Source organism: Pantherophis guttatus, chromosome 3 (assembly GCF_059756535.1).
Source record: "Pantherophis guttatus breed Tessera chromosome 3, ASM5975653v1, whole genome shotgun sequence".
Taxonomy (NCBI): domain Eukaryota; kingdom Metazoa; phylum Chordata; class Lepidosauria; order Squamata; family Colubridae; genus Pantherophis; species Pantherophis guttatus.
This window is the reverse complement of record NC_142065.1, coordinates 162,222,811-162,247,502: the sequence shown is the minus strand read 5'-3', so window position 1 is coordinate 162,247,502 and position 24,692 is coordinate 162,222,811. Positions and strand designations below refer to the sequence as shown.

The 24,692-nt window shown below is 34.4% G+C and overlaps 1 protein-coding gene across 4 annotated transcripts in view; it reads right to left on the bottom strand.

Moving 5' to 3' along the window:
* Nucleotides 1-24,692, bottom strand: part of SPIRE1 (spire type actin nucleation factor 1) — a 46,423-nt gene that overhangs the window by 3,461 nt on the left and 18,270 nt on the right. Inside the window, exons 3-15 of one of the 4 annotated variants that reach the window (XM_034429422.3) lie at nt 22,445-22,672; nt 18,793-18,918; nt 18,077-18,160; nt 17,381-17,545; nt 16,570-16,656; nt 14,949-15,078; nt 10,098-10,270; nt 8,827-8,917; nt 8,439-8,581; nt 6,598-6,651; nt 5,143-5,283; nt 1,433-1,570; nt 731-801 (exon numbers count right to left, since the gene is read on the bottom strand). In XM_034429422.3, coding sequence (XP_034285313.2) covers nt 731-801; nt 1,433-1,570; nt 5,143-5,283; nt 6,598-6,651; nt 8,439-8,581; nt 8,827-8,917; nt 10,098-10,270; nt 14,949-15,078; nt 16,570-16,656; nt 17,381-17,545; nt 18,077-18,160; nt 18,793-18,918; nt 22,445-22,672 — 1,631 coding nt within the window. The remainder of the gene's footprint in view (nt 1-730; nt 802-1,432; nt 1,571-5,142; nt 5,284-6,597; nt 6,652-8,438; nt 8,582-8,826; nt 8,918-10,097; nt 10,271-14,948; nt 15,079-16,569; nt 16,657-17,380; nt 17,546-18,076; nt 18,161-18,792; nt 18,919-22,444; nt 22,673-24,692) is intronic. The other 3 variants (XM_060682051.2, XM_034429423.3, XM_034429424.3) reach the window with 3 other exon arrangements.

Here is a 24,692-nt window from a genome sequence, read left to right as displayed (position 1 = left end):
AACTGGATACCAGAAGCTTGTGTGCCCTTTCTAGATCCATCCCAGCTTCCCATGTGGGCTATTAGTTCTCCTGTTCAAATCTAGTCTGCTTCACTAAAATGATTTAACTTGTAGAAACTCTTTGGAAATAAAGAGGAAAAACCTCAATAGCCAAAATGAGCATCTTTCAAATAGTATGCTCACAGATTTTGGGTAATATATCACAATCTAAAACCAGAAATGGAAGGAACAAAATTCTCTTCCCCTAAGACGATTTAGAAACTGGACAAAGATTTAATTTGAGATTACAGCAGACTCTTATTTCAGAAATGCAGAAAGCAAATTATAAATGTGTGTTATGAAAAATTCAGAGGAATGTTATTCTTCAGAGCAATATAACAATCCATGTACAGTATAAATGCATGCAGTTTGTATACAGGCTTACAAGACCAAGACCGTTAATCTATTTTCTAAGTAAAGATGTCTCTTGCTGTTTACTCATTTTATATTAGCTGGCATGAACATCATATGCCATAATTAGCATTGTTAGCTGCAAAGGTTTCCAATTTATATCTTTAAAGGTGCAAACCTTTAATCTGTTCAAATTCTTCTTTACTCGCCAAAAATTATCTTTCCTCCTTCCTTTCATATGCAAAACCAGTAACAACAAAGTCTTTAAAAATGGTTTAATAAGTATTTCATTTCTATCATTGTATTATTCAGCAATTTTTAATGATAGCCATGTGCTTACCTTTTACAAAACTGACAAGTATAGGACCAAGTGAAGAAAGAAAATCTTCTTGTGCGACAACAAAAACAGAGCTACAAAAATGGGAATAAGATAAGACTATTGATGTCTGTAAACAAACCTCAGCAAAGATACATAATCAAGTAGTTGTACACTTAATCACTTTAATTACATTTATTAAAATAGTTTTTCTCACTCTTTATAAAATACTCATTAAATGCTTTTATAATCCTTTGCTAACTGACATATCATCTTCTATATTAAGCATTTTGACAGCATAATAGAGAAGCATGCTGACGAAGAACTACCATTGAATTCAAGAACTGGATTCAAACTTATGCTCTGCAGAATTTTACTGGTGTTTGAGAAGGTGAAGATGGTGATTTATGTACTGATTTTTGTTCCTTTCCTCTGTGAATCTTGGTCAATGCTTTATATATAAAGCTACTCCAGAAGGCTGAACGATATTTGGAACAGGATATGATAAAATCTGCAAAAATCACTGTTGTGTCCCCTATTGAACATTTGTTAAAAGAAGGCACTCTACTATTTTCAGAAGAATAAGTCTCAATTTACAGATCTAATCTTTTCCTTTTGCACAAATATTTGAACCCATCTCTGCAAATTTTAACTTCCTGTGTATGATAATTTCTTTTCCATACGCCACTGCCCATATCTGTGGAAAATTAACACAGTTAGCTGTACCTTTCCCTTCTTTAGGGCAGTATAGACATCTTTGTATTGTTGATACTTCTCTAGTTCTGCCTTTACCAGCACTTGACGGATATGCATTACTTCTTCCACTGTGAGAGCCAGGCATTCCACTGGGTAGCAAAACTCCTCCTGAAAGGGAAAAAAAAAAAGCTTTTTCAACTGTCTTTCTCAGAGCATTTCCCAGCTATCCATGTAAAGAGCCAGCCACCTGGTTAGTAATTTTAAAAGAAATAGATTTTACAATCAATATCAGAGAACATTTATATGATCACAGGCATCAAAACAGCAAAGACTTCAGAGATGCAGGCTAAAGAGGTTGTCCCTGAAAAAGCCTTTGATGGTTATTAAGCCAATCATTATGATGGTGTCTTTGATACCTTAAGATGCCTAGAGAAGCCAAAGAAACAGTTAGTAATCCAATCCAGAAGAAATTTTTATTCTGTGGTATTTTTTAACACAGTAAAATTATATGTATAATTTTCTTTATAGAATATTTAAACAATTAGTTGCAAATTTGTACACCTTATATTCCTGCTCTTAGCATGAATATCAATCCATTACAATCTGTTATAAGAAGTAGTATATAGATCTTTCTTCAACAGTAAAACACCATAATAGGTTATTAATGAGTTGAGTAAATCACCAGAATTGTTGATACCACGGAATAAAATGCACATCCCAAATTCACCTCTTTCATAGATTCTTGCCATAGATTTTGTTGAAAGACAGAATTCTTGCCCTAGCTAAATTATTTGTTGCAAATAATTTCATTTCTAAGTTATATAAAATGATATGCTAGCCTTATTTTACTCTGTGAAAGAAAGACTACAAGGTTGGGAGCAAGAGGAAAATAAATAATCAGTAGTCTGTAGATGAATTAGGACATTCATTCATTCATAAGCAATCTATGTTGCTTATAGCTCTTAAGGAAAAATGGTACAAATTCATATTATAAATGCAGCATAATGCTGCAAAATCCAACCAGATATGATGCTATTTTAAGTACCTTATAATTCTGTCTTTCAGTTCAGAAAAAATTTACAATGCAGAAATGGTAAAGAGAGTATACCACAGCCACCATATTTTAAAGAACAGCTATCTTACCAATCTAAAAATGGATCTCAAATACAAACTTCATCTTGCTCAAGATGCTTACAAATTGTGCCTTTTCTATCAACTTATTCATACTGAAGATGATGTGACTTCAGAGTCAAAATTTAGTGTGGTTTGCTATACTATATTAATCTTAGTATTACACTGGAAAATGCTATTTCCCCCTACCACATGCTAAAGTCTTCATGTTTTATAGGTGTTTATAAGTTTTCATATTTTGCTTTCAGTTTTATTTATTTACTGCTTTTACAGAATTATCTAACTTATTTTAAAATAGTAATTTCTTTAGTGTTTTAAATTTCCATCACAAGTGGCTAGTCTTGGGCTCCAAGACTCAATACATAAAAGTTGATGTAGGATAGGATATACAATTACCCAGAAAAAAAATCAAGGAATATGATGGTAGGATTCTTTATATATGTTGATACTCTAATCCAAAATGGTCTGCCCCCACATATTTGAAAGATTGTTGCCTTTCAATCCATATCTGAATACCTTGCTCAGTCACTGATACTAAACTACATCTGTCTATTGCAGTGCAGATCAATGAAAGTCCCTTTCCAAAAAAATATCATTGTCCTTCGTCCTTTCTGATAATTATTAAATACTGTAGTTATATTCAACTATTTAAATGATTAGTTTAAATTATTAAACAACTTGTCTTTTGCTGCTTATTTCATAACTTTAAAACTCCAATGCCCTTTAAGGGCTGATTAATTAGAAAAGGTGTGGGAGGAGGAACTAGCTCCTTCTTATCTATTTCCCAACAGTGCTTCTCCCCAAGCTACAACATGGTCCAATAACTTTCGTGACTAAGTAGCTATTCCATCAAATAAATAATGTATGTATTAATGTAGATAGTGGTATCGCTGAGAAATTACTAACTTTTTTATTTATTCATTTATAAAATACCATCAAATTATAAATTCATAACTTTTTATCTTAGAAATATGATTTTTTTTTTTTAAATGTGCTTTCAGTGAACATCTATAACATCGGTGTGAAAATGAGAAGTCATGTTTGGAAATGTTTAGTACAGAGAGAACAAGTGAGAATAAAGCTAAATTGCTGTTCTCTAACAAATTGGTCAACTCAGCTCTTTCTCCTGGCCTTATTATATGTAATAAATTATTAAAGTATTAATTAATATTTTTTGCTAATACTTATTACATATTACACTGGACAATTGAAATGTTTCATGTTATAATGGTAAAGCTATAACCATGAAGTATGACATATTATTTTCCAACTAATTTTTAGTTCTTTAAATTTAAAGAAAATGTTTCATCATGGTCTTCTCAGTATAGCTTCACTGATGTTTATTTTGAATAGCATATTGCCAGAGTGTTTGTTCTCTTACTGAAAGTCCGGTTGAACTTCAAACTCTTCACATGTACAGATTGATCCCAACATTCATTCAAAAACAATTGTGCTTGTTGTGTGGATACTAGAGAAAGGAGACATGTGACAAAGACACTCTTGTTTCAAAACAGGAGTGACCTATATGCCTAGGTGGCTTCATGTATGTGTCTACTAAATCCTTCACATAGGAATAATCCATATTTAAACCTTCAATTATCCAGCCACTCTGGCTATACTTTAAAAGCATTTTGAAGTACTACTAGAATTTTACATTTGACATTTTACAATGAAATCTAATAGAGAGAAATTCTTTAGAAAGTTCTCCAACCTCAAATAATATTAGGATAGTACTGTCGCTAAGGCTTTTCTTCTAAAACATTATTGTATTATCGATAATAGACTAAGATCATTCCTGATGTAGCTGAACTAATGTTTCTTTTTCATTAGAGGCAATTCAAGTAGCTGCTTGCAGGATGGATGCAGTTGTTTACCAAGCTAAAATCCTCAGACAACTCTGAACAAGTTTATTATTATACTGTCAACTACGAAATACTAATATAGGAATAATTTCTATTAAATAACACATAATAAATATATTCGTAGTTTGCAAGTGAAGACTATAGTGAAGTAAAAAACTTTATAATGATAACGCCCAATGTATTTGTTTATTTTTGGTCCAATCCACTGAGAAAAATGCAGTAATTTGTGTAAAACAATATTCAACTACATTAACATAAATGTTCTTAATTGTAAGTTTTATCATCTGTAAATCTTAGTTTGGTTAAGCTTTCATTTAATGTTTGGCATATAAATTTATCTGTATGTAAATACACATTGAAAGATTAATTTATAATGTGACAACTTGGCCAAAATTGACATGTATGATTTTATGAGTTTGAATACATTCTTAATTTTTCTAAACTATTTCTCTATTCTTGATTTTTTTTTACTTCTAAAAAGTTAAGATCGTAAAAAGCTCCTCTCTAATAAACTTCTGATGTTACATTCTAGTTTGATTATCTTTCCCAGACAATTTCAACTTCCAGGCAAATTGATCAGTGAATGCATGCACACAAGAGTTCTGCAGGCACCGAAATAAATTTTAATCAGATTCCAGTGAAATCCTAAACCGTTAATGTCTTGCCACAGCTTAGGAATCTGTTCCCATTTGATGGGAAGGAAAGATTTCTAGGACAGTTTTAGAAAGCTCACAGTAGGAGGCAAACCTTTGAGGCTTTCCACTGGTTAAAAACTCTTTCACATAGATAATACACAGTTCTGGCCATTCCAAACAAAGCTGCTTCAAAAGGATGAGAACTAAGCTGAGAAGTTGTATATATGGTTGCAAAAAGGGTCTTCCTTGGAACCTGAGCATTAGATAGGAAGTAGAAAAAGGAAGGCTAAACATAAATAAAACAGTTGTCTACCATTTTAGATAATATAACCCCAGCATTCATATTTCTTTATTTCTTATTGGGAAGTCAGCTCAATACAACCAGAATTACTGTACGACATAACACAAGCTCCTTGCTAATTCTGCTGGAAAAAACCATCACAAGATAAGCTCCCTGCTAATTCTGCTGGAAGAACCCATTCAACTTCCTTTTCAGTGGAAATGAGGTTTATTTAAAGGTGGGATTTCTTTCACCAGAAGATAAGCAGTGACAATCCATCAATCCTGAAGGAAGGAATGAAGAAGGAGGATGTTAAATTTAACTTAGGGTAATGTGACCTTATCTATGCCATTTTCTTTATACTTTAGAAACCGTAGAAACTGTTCGCTTAAAATTTTCTTAAATATAACTTTAATGGTACTGTTAAATGATAGTGAAACAGTTGAATTCAATGACAATTAATAAACTATTATAAAATGATATTTATGGCTTTTCCTAAAAACAAAAAATACATGTGATATCAGTTAATTTCCTAAGAAGAAAGCATAAGCTCAATAGGTATATATATATTTTTGAACAACATAGTATTTTTTTAAATTGCCATTTTGCATATCAGGATTCATCCTCATGAACAAACACAACAATTATTGGCATAGGACTATATTCATTATGCCATTTCAGTTAAATGTGCTATTTAATCTTTAAAACTTTAAACAAATTGCATTCTTGTATGTAGATTTTGGTCCCAACTCTAGTTGACTTCTGGAAACTATTTTAAGTTGGAACTTTTTTATTGGGTGTTTGAGCTCCGGCATCAGGTTTGCCTATTTTGAATGTTAGGTTTTTTATATTTTCAATTTTATCAATATTATTGTTTTTTAATGTTGTGATTTGCTACGAGTCTTTATAGAATTGTGACAGGATATAGATGTGCTTGACTGAGGGTTCAATTTCTTCCATGTTTGTAGTTCTCATATACATCCAAATGGAAATCTGCACAGAACTACTAAGCTGATAAAAAATAAAGTTGCAGAATATACAGTAAGTTCAGGTACTATGGTAGAAAATTCTGACACTTTTAGAAAGTGTTGATGTATTTGTCTGAAATTTTAATCATTTCAGCCATTGCCTGCTGGGAATGTGGGAATTTTGGCAAATCACTATAGGAGTGAATAGATTCTGCTGCTTTGTGAACATTCATTCTATTTTAAATTTGTTAACACATTATAACTGCCTTGTTTTTAAGGAAACCAATATATAAAATGTTTAAAATAAATAAATACTTACAAGAAGTCTCCTCATTCTCATAAGACCAAACAACAACAGAAATATGGGGTTTTCCTTTTAGTACAAGATATAAAATATGAAATTATTTCTTATTCAGGAACTTCTGTAGTTTTAGTTTTTAAATTAACATTGATTACCCACTCCCCCTATTTGTATGCCATTCCAAGAAACTGATTTAGCAAAGCAAATGCCATGTGTGATACTGATGGTGCTCTGATTGCTCTTAGGGGCTTATCTTGACCAACAGTGAGTTCTGGTAGATGGCAGTGCCATCCTTTGTTGTCTGAATGAAGGACTTTTCTAGCTTGTTCCTCTCAGAACAGACAAGAGGAAGTAGTCCAAATTAAATTGTTTCTGAGATCATGCCACACAAACCCTGAGAAAAAACATCCATAATTTGTTAGTCTGAACTACTTTTTGAGATAAGACACCAGGAATAATTAGTTATGCGGCTTATTTTCTAACGAGCCACAATTATGAAAAATTCTGACTTGATGTTTTACAAAAACACAGGTAGTTTAAGTTTTATATTATTATATTCAGAGTTCTTGCTCTACTTTTGATCTCAAGAGCTAAAATAAGAATATAATTGTCAAATAGTATTACTTCTGCTAAAACAAACCAAGTTATAATCTGACTTTTTCTGTTGATAATATTTTTAGGATCATTTAAGAAAAAAAAACATGATGGGCCTTATAAATCCAGACAACTTCTAAAATTATATGATTTCTTTAAAAGAAAGATGAGACTGGACTTTTCACAGCACATTTATTAGAAATGCCAGGTATCTCAGAAATGATAAGGACTTTTTCTGTAATTAAAACATCAAAAACAATTTTTATGTAATCCATAAGAAATAACTGCTACACAAGTTTTTTGTATTTCTGAATGCCTGTATAGTTATACTTCAAAGAATTTTCACATGTACAAAACCATTATTCGCATAAAGCTATTTCTTAGAAAATAATTGCTCTTGTTCTGTACTCTGCATATGGAACTGACAAATGAGTTTAAGATTATCTAGGATCAGAAAGTGAATTCAAGTTAAAATGCATTTAATTTCTTGAGAAAGCAGCTCTGCTCTATGAATTAGTGACGGAATGTAAATTAACTTCAGCATGTTAAAAAATTAGCATCCAAATCAAATCTTCTTGAACCAATGCAGAATAAGAAGGCTTTTTATTAAAACCAAACACACACTTCTTCCTAAACCTGAATTCTTTCACTCTTTATCAATTTTAAGAATTCTTTTTACAAAAAAAATGATCTTACTTATAAAAATACAAGGATTTGGCATTCTGCTAGCTCCTAAAACAGGCATTTCATTCTCTTATGACAACTGTGTTTTATTGGAATCTACTTTCAGATAAAGTCACCTAACTCAATGTACTGTATTTTCCTTTGATCCTTAAATAGATTCAATAATACTATATGACTACATGGCATTCTAGGTTCTTTAAATATAGTATGAGAAAAACGTCTCAGCTTTTAATAACAGATTATAAATATGCAAAAGCAGCAGTCAAAAAATTCATTTTCATGTACCATATAGAAGACATTTTACTTGCAGATATATTAATTTTATTAGCAAGGTTATATAAGAACATCAGCAATTGGGCACAACATTCAAATCCTGAATTTAAAAGTTCAGAGTTATTTCATGTAGATCATACTTTCAACTTACAGGAAATAAAATTCAAGAGCTGTTCCAAGGTCTCACAATTTTGAGCTAAGGATTCCTCACAGCATATTTTATACATATGGATTTTCTTCCCTCAGTGTTGGAATCACTATGTTTGACCCTTCAACCAATGATGAATTTGATCTACTATAATACTTACAAGGGATCTGGAGCTCTGTTTTGTGGGAGGCAAGAACTGCCGTACATTGGTTGGCGTTTCCTTCTCAATCGAATGTCGTCTCTGAGGTGGTTGTCTCCTTTCTGGCTGTGGTGTAGATGATATTGGCAAGAATTTTGGAGGCACTATAAATTTGATAAGGATGAATTATGTTCAGAATTTGTAAATTAATATTTTAACAGTACCTGTAATGATATCATAAAACTAGAATGAAAGTACAGTCGTATCATATATATCTCATCTCATCTCATCTTATCTTATATTGTATCATAATGCATACACACACAATAAAATCTCTTTTAATCCATCCAGGTTCAAAATGTCTCTACTGTTGCAGGAAATCTTATTTGTTTTTAGCATTTTTACTCACCCTTTTTTCCAGATGTGGTCTCCAGAAACACATCTTCCATCTGGGAGGGAGAAACACTACCACTACTGGCTGATTTGGGTATAGACTCCTCCTGGAAATAATAAAATATGGCAATCAGGTGTCTCCCTTCTCCTTAATTGAGAAACGGTATAAACAATATACAGAAAAATATAGCATAATGTTTAATGATGCAGGATATGGAACTATACATGATCACCTGGTCATATTAATGAAAATGCTTCTAGGAAACAAAATATCACTATTTCTTGAAACAGCAGAAAATATTATAGAGGCCATATAATAGGCTGATAGCTATAAACTTCTTGTCCATATGTGCAAGCTTCATAAACTAAAAGCAATTCAGTGGTGTACTATAGATATCAATTGTATTTATATTAAAGGAGCATTCATACTGGGATTTTGTACAACAAGGGTGAAGTGATAGCAAAGTAGACCAACTGAATGTAAATGTTACCAACATCAGGAACATTACCTAATCCAAGGTTATTTATTTCATATAGATGGCTTTTCTAACATCTTCTAGCCAGAACTGGATAGTGACACACAGACTGAATCTACATTTGACATCACAAAGATCTTTGCGTTTTAAACCTTGCAAAAATATGCAGCTTTTGCACTCTAATTTTATAATTTGGTTTTAATCTTAACAATAGTCATTAGGATTAATTGGATAAAACCACATTTTGTTCAAAATTATCTGAAAATTACTTTTACCAAACATACTATACAATACTTTAAGCAAAACAAGTCCCAATGTGACCAATAAAAGAAGTAAATGGAAATGAACCTATTACAGGTAGTCCTCAACTTATGACTGTAATTTAGCCTGGGTTTATGCCCTGATTTTATCATTTTTGCAGTGATCATTAAGCAAATGCGGCAATCGTTAAGTGAATGCATTGGTTGTTAAGTGAATACAGTGCTGGTTAAGTAAGTCTATTGTCCACAATGGGTGTTTTTTGCCAGAAACCAGAAGTAAACGTTATTTTCTGACAAAAAAAATTTGAGGTCATAAATTGAAGTCATGTGAGTGCAGGATATGGCAATTGTAAATGTAGGCTGGCTGCCAAGCACCCAAAATACGATCACCTTACTGCAGGAGGATGACCACTGAAACTTAAAATCTGGGTTGTAAGTAGTTTTGGGGAGGTCCTTCATAACTTGAATGGTTGCTAAATGACCGATTATAAGTCAAGGATTACTTGTAAAAATCTAAAACTGAAGGGATGTATTGTTGCTATGCATCTTACCTCTGAATCTGAGCTACCCAGTTCAGCCAAAGTGGGAGCTTTCAAAAGTCTCTTCCGCTGCACCGTTAATTTCATTGTTGTACCTAGGCCATTTACCTTTGCTTTGGATTCCAAGCTGCCATTCGCTATACAGCTTTCTAATAGCTTTTGGGAAGCTGCTGATGTGGGTACATCTAAGAAAAGCAGAAAAACAGCATGAATAAGCACTAATACTGTGGAATTTATCTTTTCTCCTAAAAAATACAATTATGTCAAGAATTGTGATATGACAGAAAATCAGTTGTGAGAACTAAAGTTTGTGGATATTTTTTTTTTCCAAATGTGAAAAAAATGTGCTTGGAAAGTGAGACAGCTTTATACATGGGGAGGGGGGCAGACCCCATTTCATGGGACTTCTTCTCTGTCTCCTACACACACAAACATATCTCTTAAATCTGAGTTGCAATCCTCTCAAAAGAGATTTGCAAAGTGTTCTGAGAAAAGGTAGTAAGTAAAGAATATTTCCAAGAGGAAGAACTTTATTGTATCTTATTTGCATGTTAAGCTACTAATAAGTAGTTCTTAAAATGAAACTGATAAACACTATATTATTCCTGCATAGATACTTTGATATAAAATTATATGGAAAAACATACAGGTAGTCTGGTTAACAATGGCTATTGGGACCGGGATTTCCATCACTAACTGATGTGGTCATAAAGTGTGATATCATATGCCTATATTGCTTCATAACAACAATCCTGGCATCATTGCCATCATTAAGTGAGGTTTGCAGATCACTAAGCAAGGACCTCCTTGCAATTTCCTGCCAGCATCCAAAAAAACCAAGTCAGTGGGAAAGCCAGCAGGAAGTTGCAAGTCTCAGGCAGTTTGAAAGCAGGCCAGCAGACAGGTAAGTGGCTGCTGATAGGTGGGGGAAGCTGTGTGAACAGCTATCAAGATTTGGTGAGAATGCAAATGGAGCTTTGGGTGTTTGCTGCCAGGCAGGGGAGGGTACATAGGTGGCTGATAATGCACAACGTGAGTACGGCAGGGCTGAGGGTGGCTGATGCTGGGTGGGATAGACTGACTAGAATGAATTGCAGCCTTCTTTGCTGGTTTCCCCATTAACATTGTGGGAAGCTGACAGGGAAATTTCAAATTGTGATCACGTAACTGTAGGATGCTGCAACTGTTGTGTGATCCTGTTGCCAAGCATCCAGATTGCGATCAGAGCCAGGACTTTCCATTTGTTCAATACTGTTGTAACTCTGAATGATTGCACTACCAGTGGTTGTTAACCAAGAGTTATTACATTTGAATATGTATCAACGTTGAGTTAGTACAGTATATATTCTATTACAAATTGATACTAAAATAATACATTTGACATTTGAAATAGCCTTGCCCACATTTTTGAGTAATGGTTTATAGTTTAAAACAAACTGAAACAAAGAACATCTGTCAAGTATTAGTATATATCAAATATCCAGGGAAGCATAATAGCATTTATATGGGAATTCAGAGAACTTGAGCCATAGAATAGCTTGTTACTTGCTAAAAGTTATTTTTCGTCATGCATGTAATAGGTAACAGATATAAATATAAACATAATTATGAATACATGAAATGGAACATTAGGACAGGGACGGTCGGCACGCTGGTGTGTTTATGCACATCCCTTAGAGACCTCTTAGGAATGGAGTGAGGTTGACAGTAGACAGTCTAAGGTTAAAGTTTTGTGGGTTAGGGGAAGAAACCACAGAGTCAGGTAGTACATTCCAGGCATTAATGACTGTGTTACTGAAGTTGTATTTTCTGCAATCAAGTTTAGTGTGGTTTACCATAAGTTTGTATCTATTGTGTGCTCCTGTATTGTTGTGGTTGAAGCTGATGTAGTCATTGACAGGTAGAACATTGTGGAAGATAATTTTATGTGCTATGCTTAGGTCTGACTGAAGACGTCAAAGTTGTCTAATCCCAAAATTTGAAGTCTGGTGGCATAAGGTATTCTGTTGCGAGCAGAGGAGTGGAGGACTCTTCTCGCAAAATATCTCTTGACTTGTTTGATTGTATTAATGTACAATATGCATTTTGGGTTCCAGACAGATGAGCTGTATTCAAGAATTGGTCTAGCAAAAGTTTTGTATGCCCTGGTTTGTAGTTCAATATTACCGGAGAAGAAGCTACGCAAGATTAGGTTAACAACTTTTAATGCTTTTTTAGCAATGTTGTTACAGTGAGCTTTGGCACTTAGATCATTTGAGATGAGTACTCCAAGGTCCTTAACAGAGTGAGGGTTGTCTACAAGGTTGTATCCGCCAGCTTGTATTTAGTGTTTTGATTTTTTTTTGCCAATATGTAAGACAGAACATTTGTTGGTTCAGATTTGGAGTTGACAATTGTTTGACCATTCTGATAGATAGTCAAGGTCTTTTTGTAGGGTAGCAGCATTGTCGGTGGTGTTGAATAGTTTTACATCATCAGCGAAGAGAACGCAGTTGCTTATAATATGATCATAAAGGTCGTTTATGTAAAGTATAAAGAGTGTGGGTCCTAAAACGCTTCCTTGGGGGACACCACTGTTAACTGGTGCAGGTTTTGATAGGGCATTCCCTATTTTAACTACTTGTTGCCTGTTTGATAGAAATGCAGCTATCCATTTATGCAGGGATCCAGAAATGCCATAAGATTTTAATTTTAGAAGTAGCTTGTCATGTACTACTGAATCGAAGACTTTACAGAAGTCTATATAAATTGCGTCTATTGCTTTACCCTGGTCAAATTGTGAAGTCCATATGTTTTTGCAGTATAGGAGTTGCAGATTGCAGGACAGTTTTTTCCGAAGCCAAACTGCTTGTTAGAGAGTAGGTTGTTTGTAATGGATTGGTTTATGATTGATTCCATGACTTTGCATGTGACGCAACATAATGAGATTGGTCTGTACTTTTCAACTAGGCTGGGGTCACCCTTTTTAAAATAGGGATGACTGTGGTTAGTGACTATAAACTAGGCATTATAATTTCTGATAAATGCAAAAAGAACACTGAGATAAGTATATTGTCTTTTCCTTAGAAATTTGATTACAAACAATCAGCAATTCTGCTTTATAGCTTTTCTGCTTGTGGAACTGAAAAGATTGCAAACAAGGGTGGACATATGATTTCTGTAGCTCATCCTATGTAATCTTAACTCTTATTCGGCAGAAAGCTCTTAACCGCATAAAGAGGTAACAGAATTGGCGTTAAGACTTCACTAATCCATTGCCAATACCCTCTTTCAAAATGAGATATAAGCTTAAAGCTTGCACGTGAATTAATTTTTAAATTTTAAATCAGCTGCCTTTGTTTATTTCAGTAGAAAATAGAAGTCCTTTCAAAGTGTTCATATTTTAATTTTATCCATGTCATTATATTTTTCTTTGTATAGTCAGCAATGGAGATTAATCAATCAGGCACTTAAAATGGCTAACATATTTTAGAAATGAATTTGGTTAACACATCTTGAAAAAGTTTTCTTCAAGTTGACCTTGATTCCTAAAGGTTTCATCGCATATCTTCTTCTTCTTCTTCCTCTTCCTCCTAGCATATTCCCGCAGATCAGGATCCGCTTTTCAGATCATGGATCGCCACTTTGCATGGTTAGCTGTGTCTCTGGGGCGCAGGCCCGCAGCTTGCATGTCTTTGTTGATGATGTCTCACCATCTCTATTTTGGATGCCTGTGAGGTCGCTGGCTATTGATTTCTAGTTGGTATGCAGCCCTGGCCATGGTGGAATTTAATTTAATTTAATTTAATTTCCAATTTATATACCACCCTTCTCCCTGAGGACTCAGGGCGGTGTACAGCCAAGATAAAAAACATAGAATACAAATATTAAAACATTTAAAAATATATATAAATTTTGGCCCGAAAGTTAAGAATCACAAACTAATTAAAAGAATTTAAAAATTTCTTCTAAGCCAACCCGGCTTGCTGAAAAAGATAGGTTTTCAGGGAACGACGGAAGGCATTGAGGTCATAGATTCTTCTTATCTCCGGGGGCAACTGATTCCAGAGGGTGGGAGCCCCCACAGAGAAGGCCCTCCCCCTGGGGGCCACCAGCCTACATTGTTTGGCTGATGGCACCCTGAGGAGGCCCTCTCTGTGGGAGCGCACGGGTCGATGGGAGGTCGTCGGTAGCAGCAGGCGGTCTCGGAGATAGCTAGGCCCTATGCCATGGAGCGCTTTAAAGGTGATAACCAACACCTTGAAGCGCACCCGGAAGACCACCGGGAGCCAGTGCAGCTCGCGCAGGAGCGGTGTTACATGGGAGCGCCATGTTGCTCCCATCACTACCCGCGCTGCTGCATTCTGGACCAGCTGGAGCCTCCGGGTGCTCTTCAAGGGGAGCCCCATGTAGAGAGCGTTGCAGTAGTCAAGACGAGAGGTGATGAGGGCGTGCACAAGGAATCCCGATCAAGAAAGGGCCGCAACTGGCGAATCAGGCGAACCTGATAAAAGGTCCCCCTGGTAACAGCCATTAGAAAGGTGGAAGGTGGAACACCGGAAGGTGCTGCTCTCTGGATATGTCCATGCCAGCAGAGCCAGCCTTCTCTCATCTTATCTGTAATTGGTGCCACACCAAAATGCTGTTGAATGGTGTCTTTTGTGATGTGGTCAAGAAGAGAGAGGCTCAATATCCATCGGAGCATTTGCATTTCCATGGCATGGAGATAGTTTTCAATCCCTGTTGTTGTCGCCCAGGATTCAGTGCCATACAGTGCAACAGGGCCGGATGGTTGTTTATCATCCAAGGACAAATCACACACATTCCACTCAGTTCCTGAGCCCAGCGAGATGAACCAGGTTTCATCAAAATCAAAGTACTCACCTAGCCTATTACGCCTGACCTCATCAGGTGAAACAGGTTTTAGCTTTCTTTCAGATTTTATTTCTTCCAGAATTCTTTCATGGAGGCTACGTGGCCGTGGTGGAGTTGGCTTCAGTTTTCTTGCAGATGCCTGGAAAGAATAACGTATCTCAAAGAAAAATACTGACAATGCTTAAGAGATGTTCATCAATATACATGGCTTTACCTGAACTGCGTGTCCATTGAAATAAGATAATGGTAAATTTCTAAGCTACAATTTAAAAATAATAGATTGCTTGCCTACAATATAACTGTGGTTTTTCAAGCAGCCACTGCATATTCATTTAAATAGATTCTAACTCTTCTCCAGCCTAAACAATGTATTAAATATGTTTTAAATGGGAAAAGCACCCCTTGTCTGGCCACTGCACATGCTACAGGTTTGATTTTCTGGCTATCTGCCTAATACCTTGAATTGATATCAAAAAGAAGTTCTTTCTTGCAGAGCAAAGAAGAGTCCTGAGAGGGATGGAGGAAGGTTATATCAATGCACAGATGACTGCTGAAAGAACCACAGTTATGAATTAGCACCTTGTTTGTCTTTGTAGTGGAAGTTTTAAGATGAGATTGGACAACCATTTGTCTGAAATGTTATATGGTTTCCTGCTTGAGCAGGAGGTTGGACTAGAAGACCTACAAGTTCCCTTCCAATTTTGTTATTCTGTTATTCTAGTATATGTATATCTGATTCACCCTAATGTGAACACATACACAAAATCACATTTTCAGATTAGGGACAGATCAGGGGTGAAATCCAGTAGGTTCTAACAGGTTCTGGAGAACCGGTAGCGGAAATTTTAAGTAGTTCAGAGAACTGGCACATACCACCTCTGGCTGGTCCCAGAGTGGGGTGGGAATGGAGATTTTGCAATATCCTTCCCCCAGGAGGGGAGGGAATGGAGATTTTGCAGTATTCTTCCCCTGGAGTGGGGTGGGAATGGAGATTTTGCAATATCCTTCACCTGCCACATCCACCAAGCCACGCCCACAGAACTGGTAAAGAAAATTTTTGGATTTTACCCCGGTACAGATCCTCATATCCAGGGGTGGGTTTCAAAACCTGTCACTACCGATTCACTCATGAGCACACATGCGCTCGTGCATGTGCACGATGCTTCTGCGCATGTGCAGAAGCATCCGGGCAGGTGGGCGGAGCCTCCCACCGCTGCTACCGGTTCACCCAATCCGGTGCGGACCGGTAGCAACCCACCACTGCCCAGATCAGAACAGATGACAAAACCAACAGGCTAAAAGAAATACCAGCTGTAGCAGACAGATCAAATTGATATTGCATAAGGGATAGTGCATAAGGCATGTTTCATAAAGGATGCTGATATGAAACAGCAAAAAAACATGAGATTTTATTTCAAAACAATTCCTCTAATGTGTATTAATTTTATATAAATGCATTTGAAGGATGTCAATGCTACAAAATATAAGAAAAAAATCTGTGTTTTCTATATTTTAGAGAAGACTGAGAGAAGCAATAGAAGAAACCTGAATATGGTTAAAGTAAAAAGATATAGAAAATTTCTTGTTTTCATTAACTTTGCCCCCCTGCACCCTCCATTGTATTACATACAGGATTTAATGGAGGTCGAGACCGGATGAAGTCCAAGATAATTTCATGGGCACTCTTTTTTAATCGTGGAGGAATATCCCCATTGACCTAAAAGAGAGAAGAAAAATATCTATTATTCTGCTTGCACATCAGTATCATGCAATCCCAAAAGGCAATGAATTCCAGAACAAACATAATTGCAGTGGTTACTGAAATGCAGCCCATTGACCACTGGGAGGCAGGCACTATGTAACCAGTTTTATATTATCTGAAACCTATATTCAGATGTTCAAAAGGTGTTCGGAAATTGAATTCATGGACCTTTGCACTTTAGATTACGCTATATAAAGCATTAGCTTTAGGATTATCACGTGCTCAATGGTCACAGGAAGGGATACCTAGAAGCTATCCAAATTTTTTGGTAAAGCATTTATAGCTTTCATATATACAATGAAATAAAATGAACTTCAATTTTATAAACTAGTGTTCCTGCTGTGAAGAGCAATTTTTGTTAAATCAATGTGATACAATACAAAAATCTACGCAGCTAGTTTTTATCTGCCATAGAAATAAGGTTCCTTTTTCTTGGGAAATGGCAGATCCTATAACATAGTCACTTTTATTGAAGTCGAGGTGATTTTCAAAACAGCTTGTAAAATTAACTAAGATTCTAATATTTTCAGGGCAAAAATTAAACAAAACAATATAAAACCCCTCCAGAAGGCATTAGTTTTTCAAATTAACAAAAATAGTTCTCTTTTTTTGTTCTTTTTAGTAGTCCTAACATAATTTGAGGCTATACAAAGAATGATAAAATTTTGACGGAGTTTACCATAACTTTTCTTAAAGTATAGCGCTTGGATCGAATATCATCCATCAACATTTCATATGGCGTGAGCTGATATTCTATGGGAAGAGGGTTGTACTGACGTTCTTGAACTTTCTTAAGTTTTACGCCATTTCGCAAATCTCTCATAACTTGAACCCAAAACTGTGCCTGAAGTAGTTAAGAATAAAGGGTTAATAGGTGATGAAATTTGTATTATTGTATTTTAAGCCCTACTAAACTTAAATATTTATACTTAAATACTCATTATAACTTCTACATGTATCACAAAACAAATGATGCCTCAGCTTTTATAAGCTAGAATTTATTTTATTGAATAGTGCGACAATTATCTTTTTCCAACTAATTTCCAATATTTCTTTGGAAACATGTAAGCAGGGTAAGAAAGGTTATAAACAAGTAAGCAGTTAATTACCGTACATTGTCACATAATCAAATAATCAGTTGCATGTCTTGAAATTAATAGAGCACCTTAGAGTCATGTTTCTTAACTTCAGTAACAATAAATTCTTTATTATTTACTTTATAGAGGAAGAACAGATATAATATTAGCCATGATTTTATAGATTTTATATTTGTGCATCTTCGTATACATTTGATATAAACATTTGATATGATTGTGTTGTCTGTCTATAAGTTTGTAATATAAAGCCATTACTTTATTTAAACAAGTAATCTCACCCAATCAGCAGTTTTTAATTCATCAAGATCAGTGCTAGAGTCTTTATTTCTTTCTTTGTCCATTTCCTGCATTTTCTTTAAATTCTATTAATTAAAAGAAAATTTATTTGTTTACAATAAGATCGATGCCCTACAAATATTGCTGAACTATAGCTATTAATTCTATGGTCAGTGGTAAAGGATATTATGCATTATAATTTAGCAATACCTGAAACAACATCAGCACCATTACAGTTTAAAAAGATTTTAGACTCACATTTAAAAAGATTATAATTATCACATGTTTGTTTTGGCATTTGTCACTTCCAAACAATGTTTTTAACAGACACAATAAACAAGATAATTTGTTAACACACTGATATGAAAGGTATAGTGACAGTGGTGAAGGAACAAGATGGTGAGAAGTGAAAAGCTTGAATCTACTGTCAAGTCACAAAATGAATTTATATTAAATATATCAATTTAAAACTAAAATCCAAATAAATATAGTAATAGTGAAAGAGCCCAATACCAATATTGACAGATTTAAGTTATAATTATATGGTGCCACTGAAATCAGAATAATTATGACAAATGTAATTCACCAAAATAGAAGTTTAGTATTTGTAATTACAAAAACAATTGTTTTGGAGTGTTAATACTAAAGAACAGAAATATAGACAGACATTTTTGAAATGCAAAAAGCCAAATGACTAAGTGATTTGTACATTGCTTACCTCTCTAGCACTTTTAATTTTGGCCAAGAATGTGTACAACTCCATTGTTTCAGCAAATAGTGCGCGACATACCGCTTGATAGTGATTTGGCGCATCTGACTGGGTTGGCAGATGGGTAGCGCAAAGCTATGCAAACATGTTACAATAAGATAATGAGTTTTGTTTTACAGAGGAAATATGAATGTCCAATTTATAGTTTAAGTATCAGAGAAATGTAATTTCACTTTTCAGTATCACAAAATATTTTAAACCATACTTGAATTATTCTTTATCCAAGAAAATAAAAAACAAATGTTGTTTATCCATACATCATCCAGCAATACCTAGAGCTATTTTGCCCATGAATATATGCATTAATAAAACCAGTGCATCTACAATAAATCCTAATAAAATAATTATACCAAGGCTTGATAAAGTGAAAATTGCAATAGGAAAAAAACCAAAACAATGGGAGAATTATTTCTTCTCCAGGTTCATATGGATCAATATGAATTTAGCAAACTGCTTCCATGATCAGTATCAGCTTAAGAATTTCTTCTTCAAGTTAAAAAGCTTGGCAGATTTGTTTTTGACTGTACATTATTTGCAATTAGTTCCAGATCTTCACTAAATTAAGACCTGGTTTAAAACAGGGGTGGGCAATTAATTTTCCCAATGGGCCACATGAGAAACTGGGACTGCTGTGGAGGGCTGCCGTCATTCTCCCCCACCTTCGCTCCCAGCCCCATTGCCCCACCACTGCCAAGGGCTGGATAGGGAAGCCAAAGGCCTGGATGTGGCCAGCAGGCCGTAAAATGTCCAGGCCTTGTAAACAACCTTTAAGGTTTTGTTTTACAATTAATATGTAAACAAGACAGATTTCTCATGCAAAAATTTCTTTCTGTTCATTTTTTTTAAAAAAAAAAAGGTTCAAAAAAGGAAAATTTTTTGTTTATAAATCCAACCAATCGGTGGCTAATCAGATAAAAAAAAAAATCAAGCAATGCCAGTCTGAAGCTTCAGGCTACAATCCCACAACCCAGTTTAATTAAAAAGTAAGTTTTCAATTTTGTGTTTCAAACATAAAAAATAAAAATGGGGGAAAAAAAATTCTATATGAATATATAGAATTAGTCAAGCTAATATCGGTATAAATTTCCCATGTTTCAATTTAAATGTAGCTCCAAAAATAAAGTTGCCAGAGAAGTGCTTATCTTTTCCAAAGAAAGTCTCTCTTTAACTGTGAAGATGATAAAATCCCAAAAGTGATTTAGAAATGAGGAAGATTAGTTCTAGTGTCCTTAAATTTGGCTATATCACAGTTGTGAACTCAAGGAAAATCTTGTCAGAAGGTTGCAAAAGGGGATCATATGACCCCGGGAGGCTACCGTTATAAATGTGAGTCAGTTGTCAAATAACCAAATGTAAACCATGTGACGGGGATGTTGCAATAGTCATAAGTGTGAAAAATTGTCATGTCACTTTTTTCAATGCCGTTGTAACTTCAAACGATCGCTAAGTGAACTGTTGTAAGTAGAGGACTACCTGTACAGGATAGCATAGCTTTCTTCAATAAGCCAAAAAACAAAAAACAACCCTGAATTTAAAACGGCATTGGCCAAGAAAGATTAGCCTCAAAAAGAGAACACATAGATACTTAGATACTGTGTAGTATTTAGGTGTGCAGCACTTTAGAATAAAGAATTAAAAAATGCTTGAGTTCACACGAGGGGACAAACATAGTGCCTATCTGCGAATACTTTCTTATTACAGCAAGATGGGGAAAAAAACTGGCTTTTCAAACAAGCCTTTTAGAATTTTTTTTATTTTTAAAGAATTTCATCATTACTTTATCCGAGTATACTTTTGTAAACCATCAAAGCTATCCAAACTCACCACTTATACAGAAATCTTCTACCACAAGTAATATAATAATGGTTTAAAAAAAACTATAATTCTCTCACAGAGAAAATAGGCATGATTTGAGCAAACAAGGAAGCAAATTATAATTGTTCTTAAAGTTAAAATTTCGCAAGTGCATTTGTGTCATTGTGCTAGGAAGAAGTTTGCAGTCCAGATTTTGCATAAATATGGAACTGATGGTTGTTTGCTGAACATAGTAGGTGCAGCATATGATGAAAATAAACCATCTGTCAGAAAGGAATGCTTAGTGAAAGGTTGAAAACTGGGTTGGGATGGGGGAGAGCGTCTCCTTGGTTGCTTAATACTGTATATTTGTGGATAAAAGCATAAGGAACATTTGAGGTATGCGTAAGGAATGTTTGCAGATGATGCTGTGTTATTGGTTTTAAGACAATGTTTCACCAATTTTTTCCTTCATTATCCAAAACTACAGCAACTTGTGAATTTCTCATAAATGGACATATTTTGTTTTTTTCTAATTGTGGCACAGTCATGTAGACAGCAAGTATATCACACAAACCCAAATTCTAAATGCTGTTACCTATGGTACAGTATTGTAGAAGGTTGCTTTGATCAGGTGAAATTGGACATTTCTTTACCCAAATCTTCTCCTACACAGTACATAATAGATGTCCATTGGATGGCATATAACCAGGTGGATCTCAACAAGCTAAGCAGGATTGTATCTGTTTGATATTAGTCTACTGAATAGCCTTTAAAGTTGAAAGAAATGTTCAAAGAGAAGGCAATAGAAAACTATGCCTACCTTAGTTTTGACTTATAACCACAATGGAGCCTGGACTTTCTCTTGTAAGTCATGACGGCCATAAGTTCAGATACCCATGTGATTGGATCAGATTTTATTACTTTTTTTGCAGCAGTTGTTAAGTGAACACTGTGGTCATTAAACAAATGCTGAAGTTATTAAATGAATCATATTCTTCTTGGCTATTTTTTGTGGAACCCAGACAAAGAGATCAGAAACTGGAAAACAATGTCAAAAATTGTGGTCATGGGTTCAAGGAATGCTACAATTGGCCACAAAATTGAGTTGGTTGTCAAATGCCTGAAATGCACTCATTGACTGCAGCTGTTTGACTGCGATGACATGTGCAGCTGTCAGACCTCTGGAACCAAGTTGTAAGTAGCTTGGAGGGTGTGTGAGTGGTTGTAACTTCAAACAGTTGCCAAGCAACTGGTCATTAAGTGTGGAAGAAACTCACCAGGAATCAATGTTCACTCAAAGGCTATGTTAATATCTAGAGATAGTAACTACTTAAGATGTGAATATTGTATTTTGACAGAAAAACTTTCATGTTGAATTAAAAGGTAACTTTACAATGTTAAATAAATAAGGTTAAATAAAAGATTATTTACAGAAAAATAGTTTTTATATACCCAACTTTGCATATTGCAAAAAAAATGTCCTTTAGCTTTTAATCTGACTGAGATAAACAGATCTCTCTGGTATTTGTTTATATGAAAATGGAATGTGCTAAGAATGTGTGGGTTGTAGAAGAATATTATATCAATGCAGTGATGAAATTCCCAAGAAGGTTTGTATTGGAATGACTGTAGTAGAAGACAATAGACTCTTGAAAACTGAAATGCAGTAAAAACAAAAAACAGGTTTGTGCCAAGGCACATATCAGATGAAAATAATATTTTAAATTAGAATATACTGTCAGGGTTAGGGTTAGGGTTAGGGTTTCTTAAATATCAACATTGGCTAAATAGATTAAAACTATACCTTCATGACATCTCTATAAAACTGTATAACTTCAATATTGCCTTTATGTTCATCATCTGCAGCTTCATCCAGAGCTTCATAACCTTCATCTTTGGTTGCATCTGCTTCTACTGTATTAGTCATACGATCAATCAGTTGCTCCAAGGGAGGGCTGAGCTCCCGCTCCTCATTCTCTTTCAAGCTATAATCCAGTGCTTTATAAATAATAATTCCTAGGGATTCTATAACCTGAAAAAGGATTATATCAGGTTTTAGATAAACAGTCATTTTGCAACTTCTATCTTATTTAAGTTACAGTCCAAAATATCTGAAAAGCAACCGATTGCAAAAGACTAGCTTATATTAAATCAGTAGTTAAACAAGAAAAAAACTCTTACCAAATCAATATTATATAAGGGAAAAACATATTACAATATAATCCAGACATTAACCAATGAATTTCTAATATGCATCTTGCCCCCCCCCAACAAGCTATCTTGCTGATTGTACTTTTCAAAGTACTGAAATTGGATAAAGTGGATGTGTTTAATTTTTGTTTGTTGCTTTGAATAACCAGGCTGCAACCAGATTGCTTTCAATGTTATGCAATCATTCTTCCTTTGAACTCTACATGTAGAAATGTTTCAGCTATCTTCTGCTGAATAGGTATGACAAAGCTCAGTTGAGTAGAGCACCGCAAGCTTACTCCACATAATATAGGAAGGGAGTCTACTGTTAAGAGATTTAGGTTCAGGGAGGAAAAGTGGGGATGAAAGGGAAAGTTCCAAGAGGAGAATGTAGGACAGAAATTAGAACTAATAGAAGGGAAATGGGACAAACATCCCTCTCAGTCTTGTTTTCAGAGCTACCACTCCTAGTTCTTTCATGTTTGAAAGGAATTGAAATTTAAATAATAGACTTTAGTTAGTTTAATATATATAATTGACTTTAATGCAGATAATTAGAAAACTAATATAAGGAAGGGCTCTTTCTTGCTTTGTTATATATTTTAATAAACAAGCATTAAAAACCAGACCTTTTCATTATATTATGATCTTTTATTTTCACGTTTCATGCTGTAATACAAAATCATGCATACCATTCTCCCACACTTGAACAATATAATACAGCATTGTCCATAGGCTTGTTCTTTCCCTGAAGTTCTCATATTCATAAATAAAATAACAAAGCTTCAATGCATGTTTTTCCTTGTAAACAGTAAAAAAGCTGTTTTGGGCCAAAATTCTTGCTTCTCTAATTTTTCGTCAGGGCTATTTATTCCTTCAGCTTGTTTTTTTAAAAAGTTCAAAGATCATCTGTCATAGCAAATTATGTTTACCCTGCCATGTTAGAAATTTTGGTAACACTTAATATTCTGATTTGCAAACTTCTGAAACATATCAATCCAAACTGAATGGATTACCACATAAAATATAATACCATTATTAATTAATTCATAGCAATAGCATAAATTACATTACAAATATACTATTAGACCAATTGAAATTCAGTACAGATTATTTCTAAATTGGCAAATAGATGACTAAACCATCCATTTTATTTAGGATCTAATCAACAGTAAATTATCATAATATTCCATATAAAAATAATCCATATAATAGTTTAGACCACTCTAAACTAAATAATGAAAGCAGTTATTTAAGTACATACATTGTTCTCTTTACTAGCACATGACTTTTCTTCAACATTCTTGAGAACATTATGTACAGGTCAGAGAAAACTGTTTCACTCTTCAAATAGAAGGATTGTTAATTTTCCTATTTGGATATGTGAACTCCCTCAACAAACAAAGAAACCAAATATACTTAAAATTGTAGCTTCACAAATAACCTTTCATGAATTGCACACTGAAAGTCTATTGCCTATACAATTATAACAGAAACAGTACTTTTAAATATTTAATTGCAGCTTTATAAATATTAACAAATTGGAGAACATGCAGGTAGATATTTTAAAGTGTCTTCTCTTGTATCAAGTTCATGGTACCATGTATTGTTCAATGTCAACAACTACAGAGAAAGAACATTTTGGTTATTTGATTACACTGGTAATCTTTTAGATGACTGAATTAGTTCACTTTGATATGAATTAGTCAGTGTTGGATAATGCAATTAATAAAGATATTTAGATTGCTGATTCCTCCATATTTCAAAACTACAACAAATAGCTAGCTGGCCAGCTGTACTATTTTTACAGTTACAGGTAAACTATATGAATAAAGCATTATATCTGCATGATTGCAAAGTAT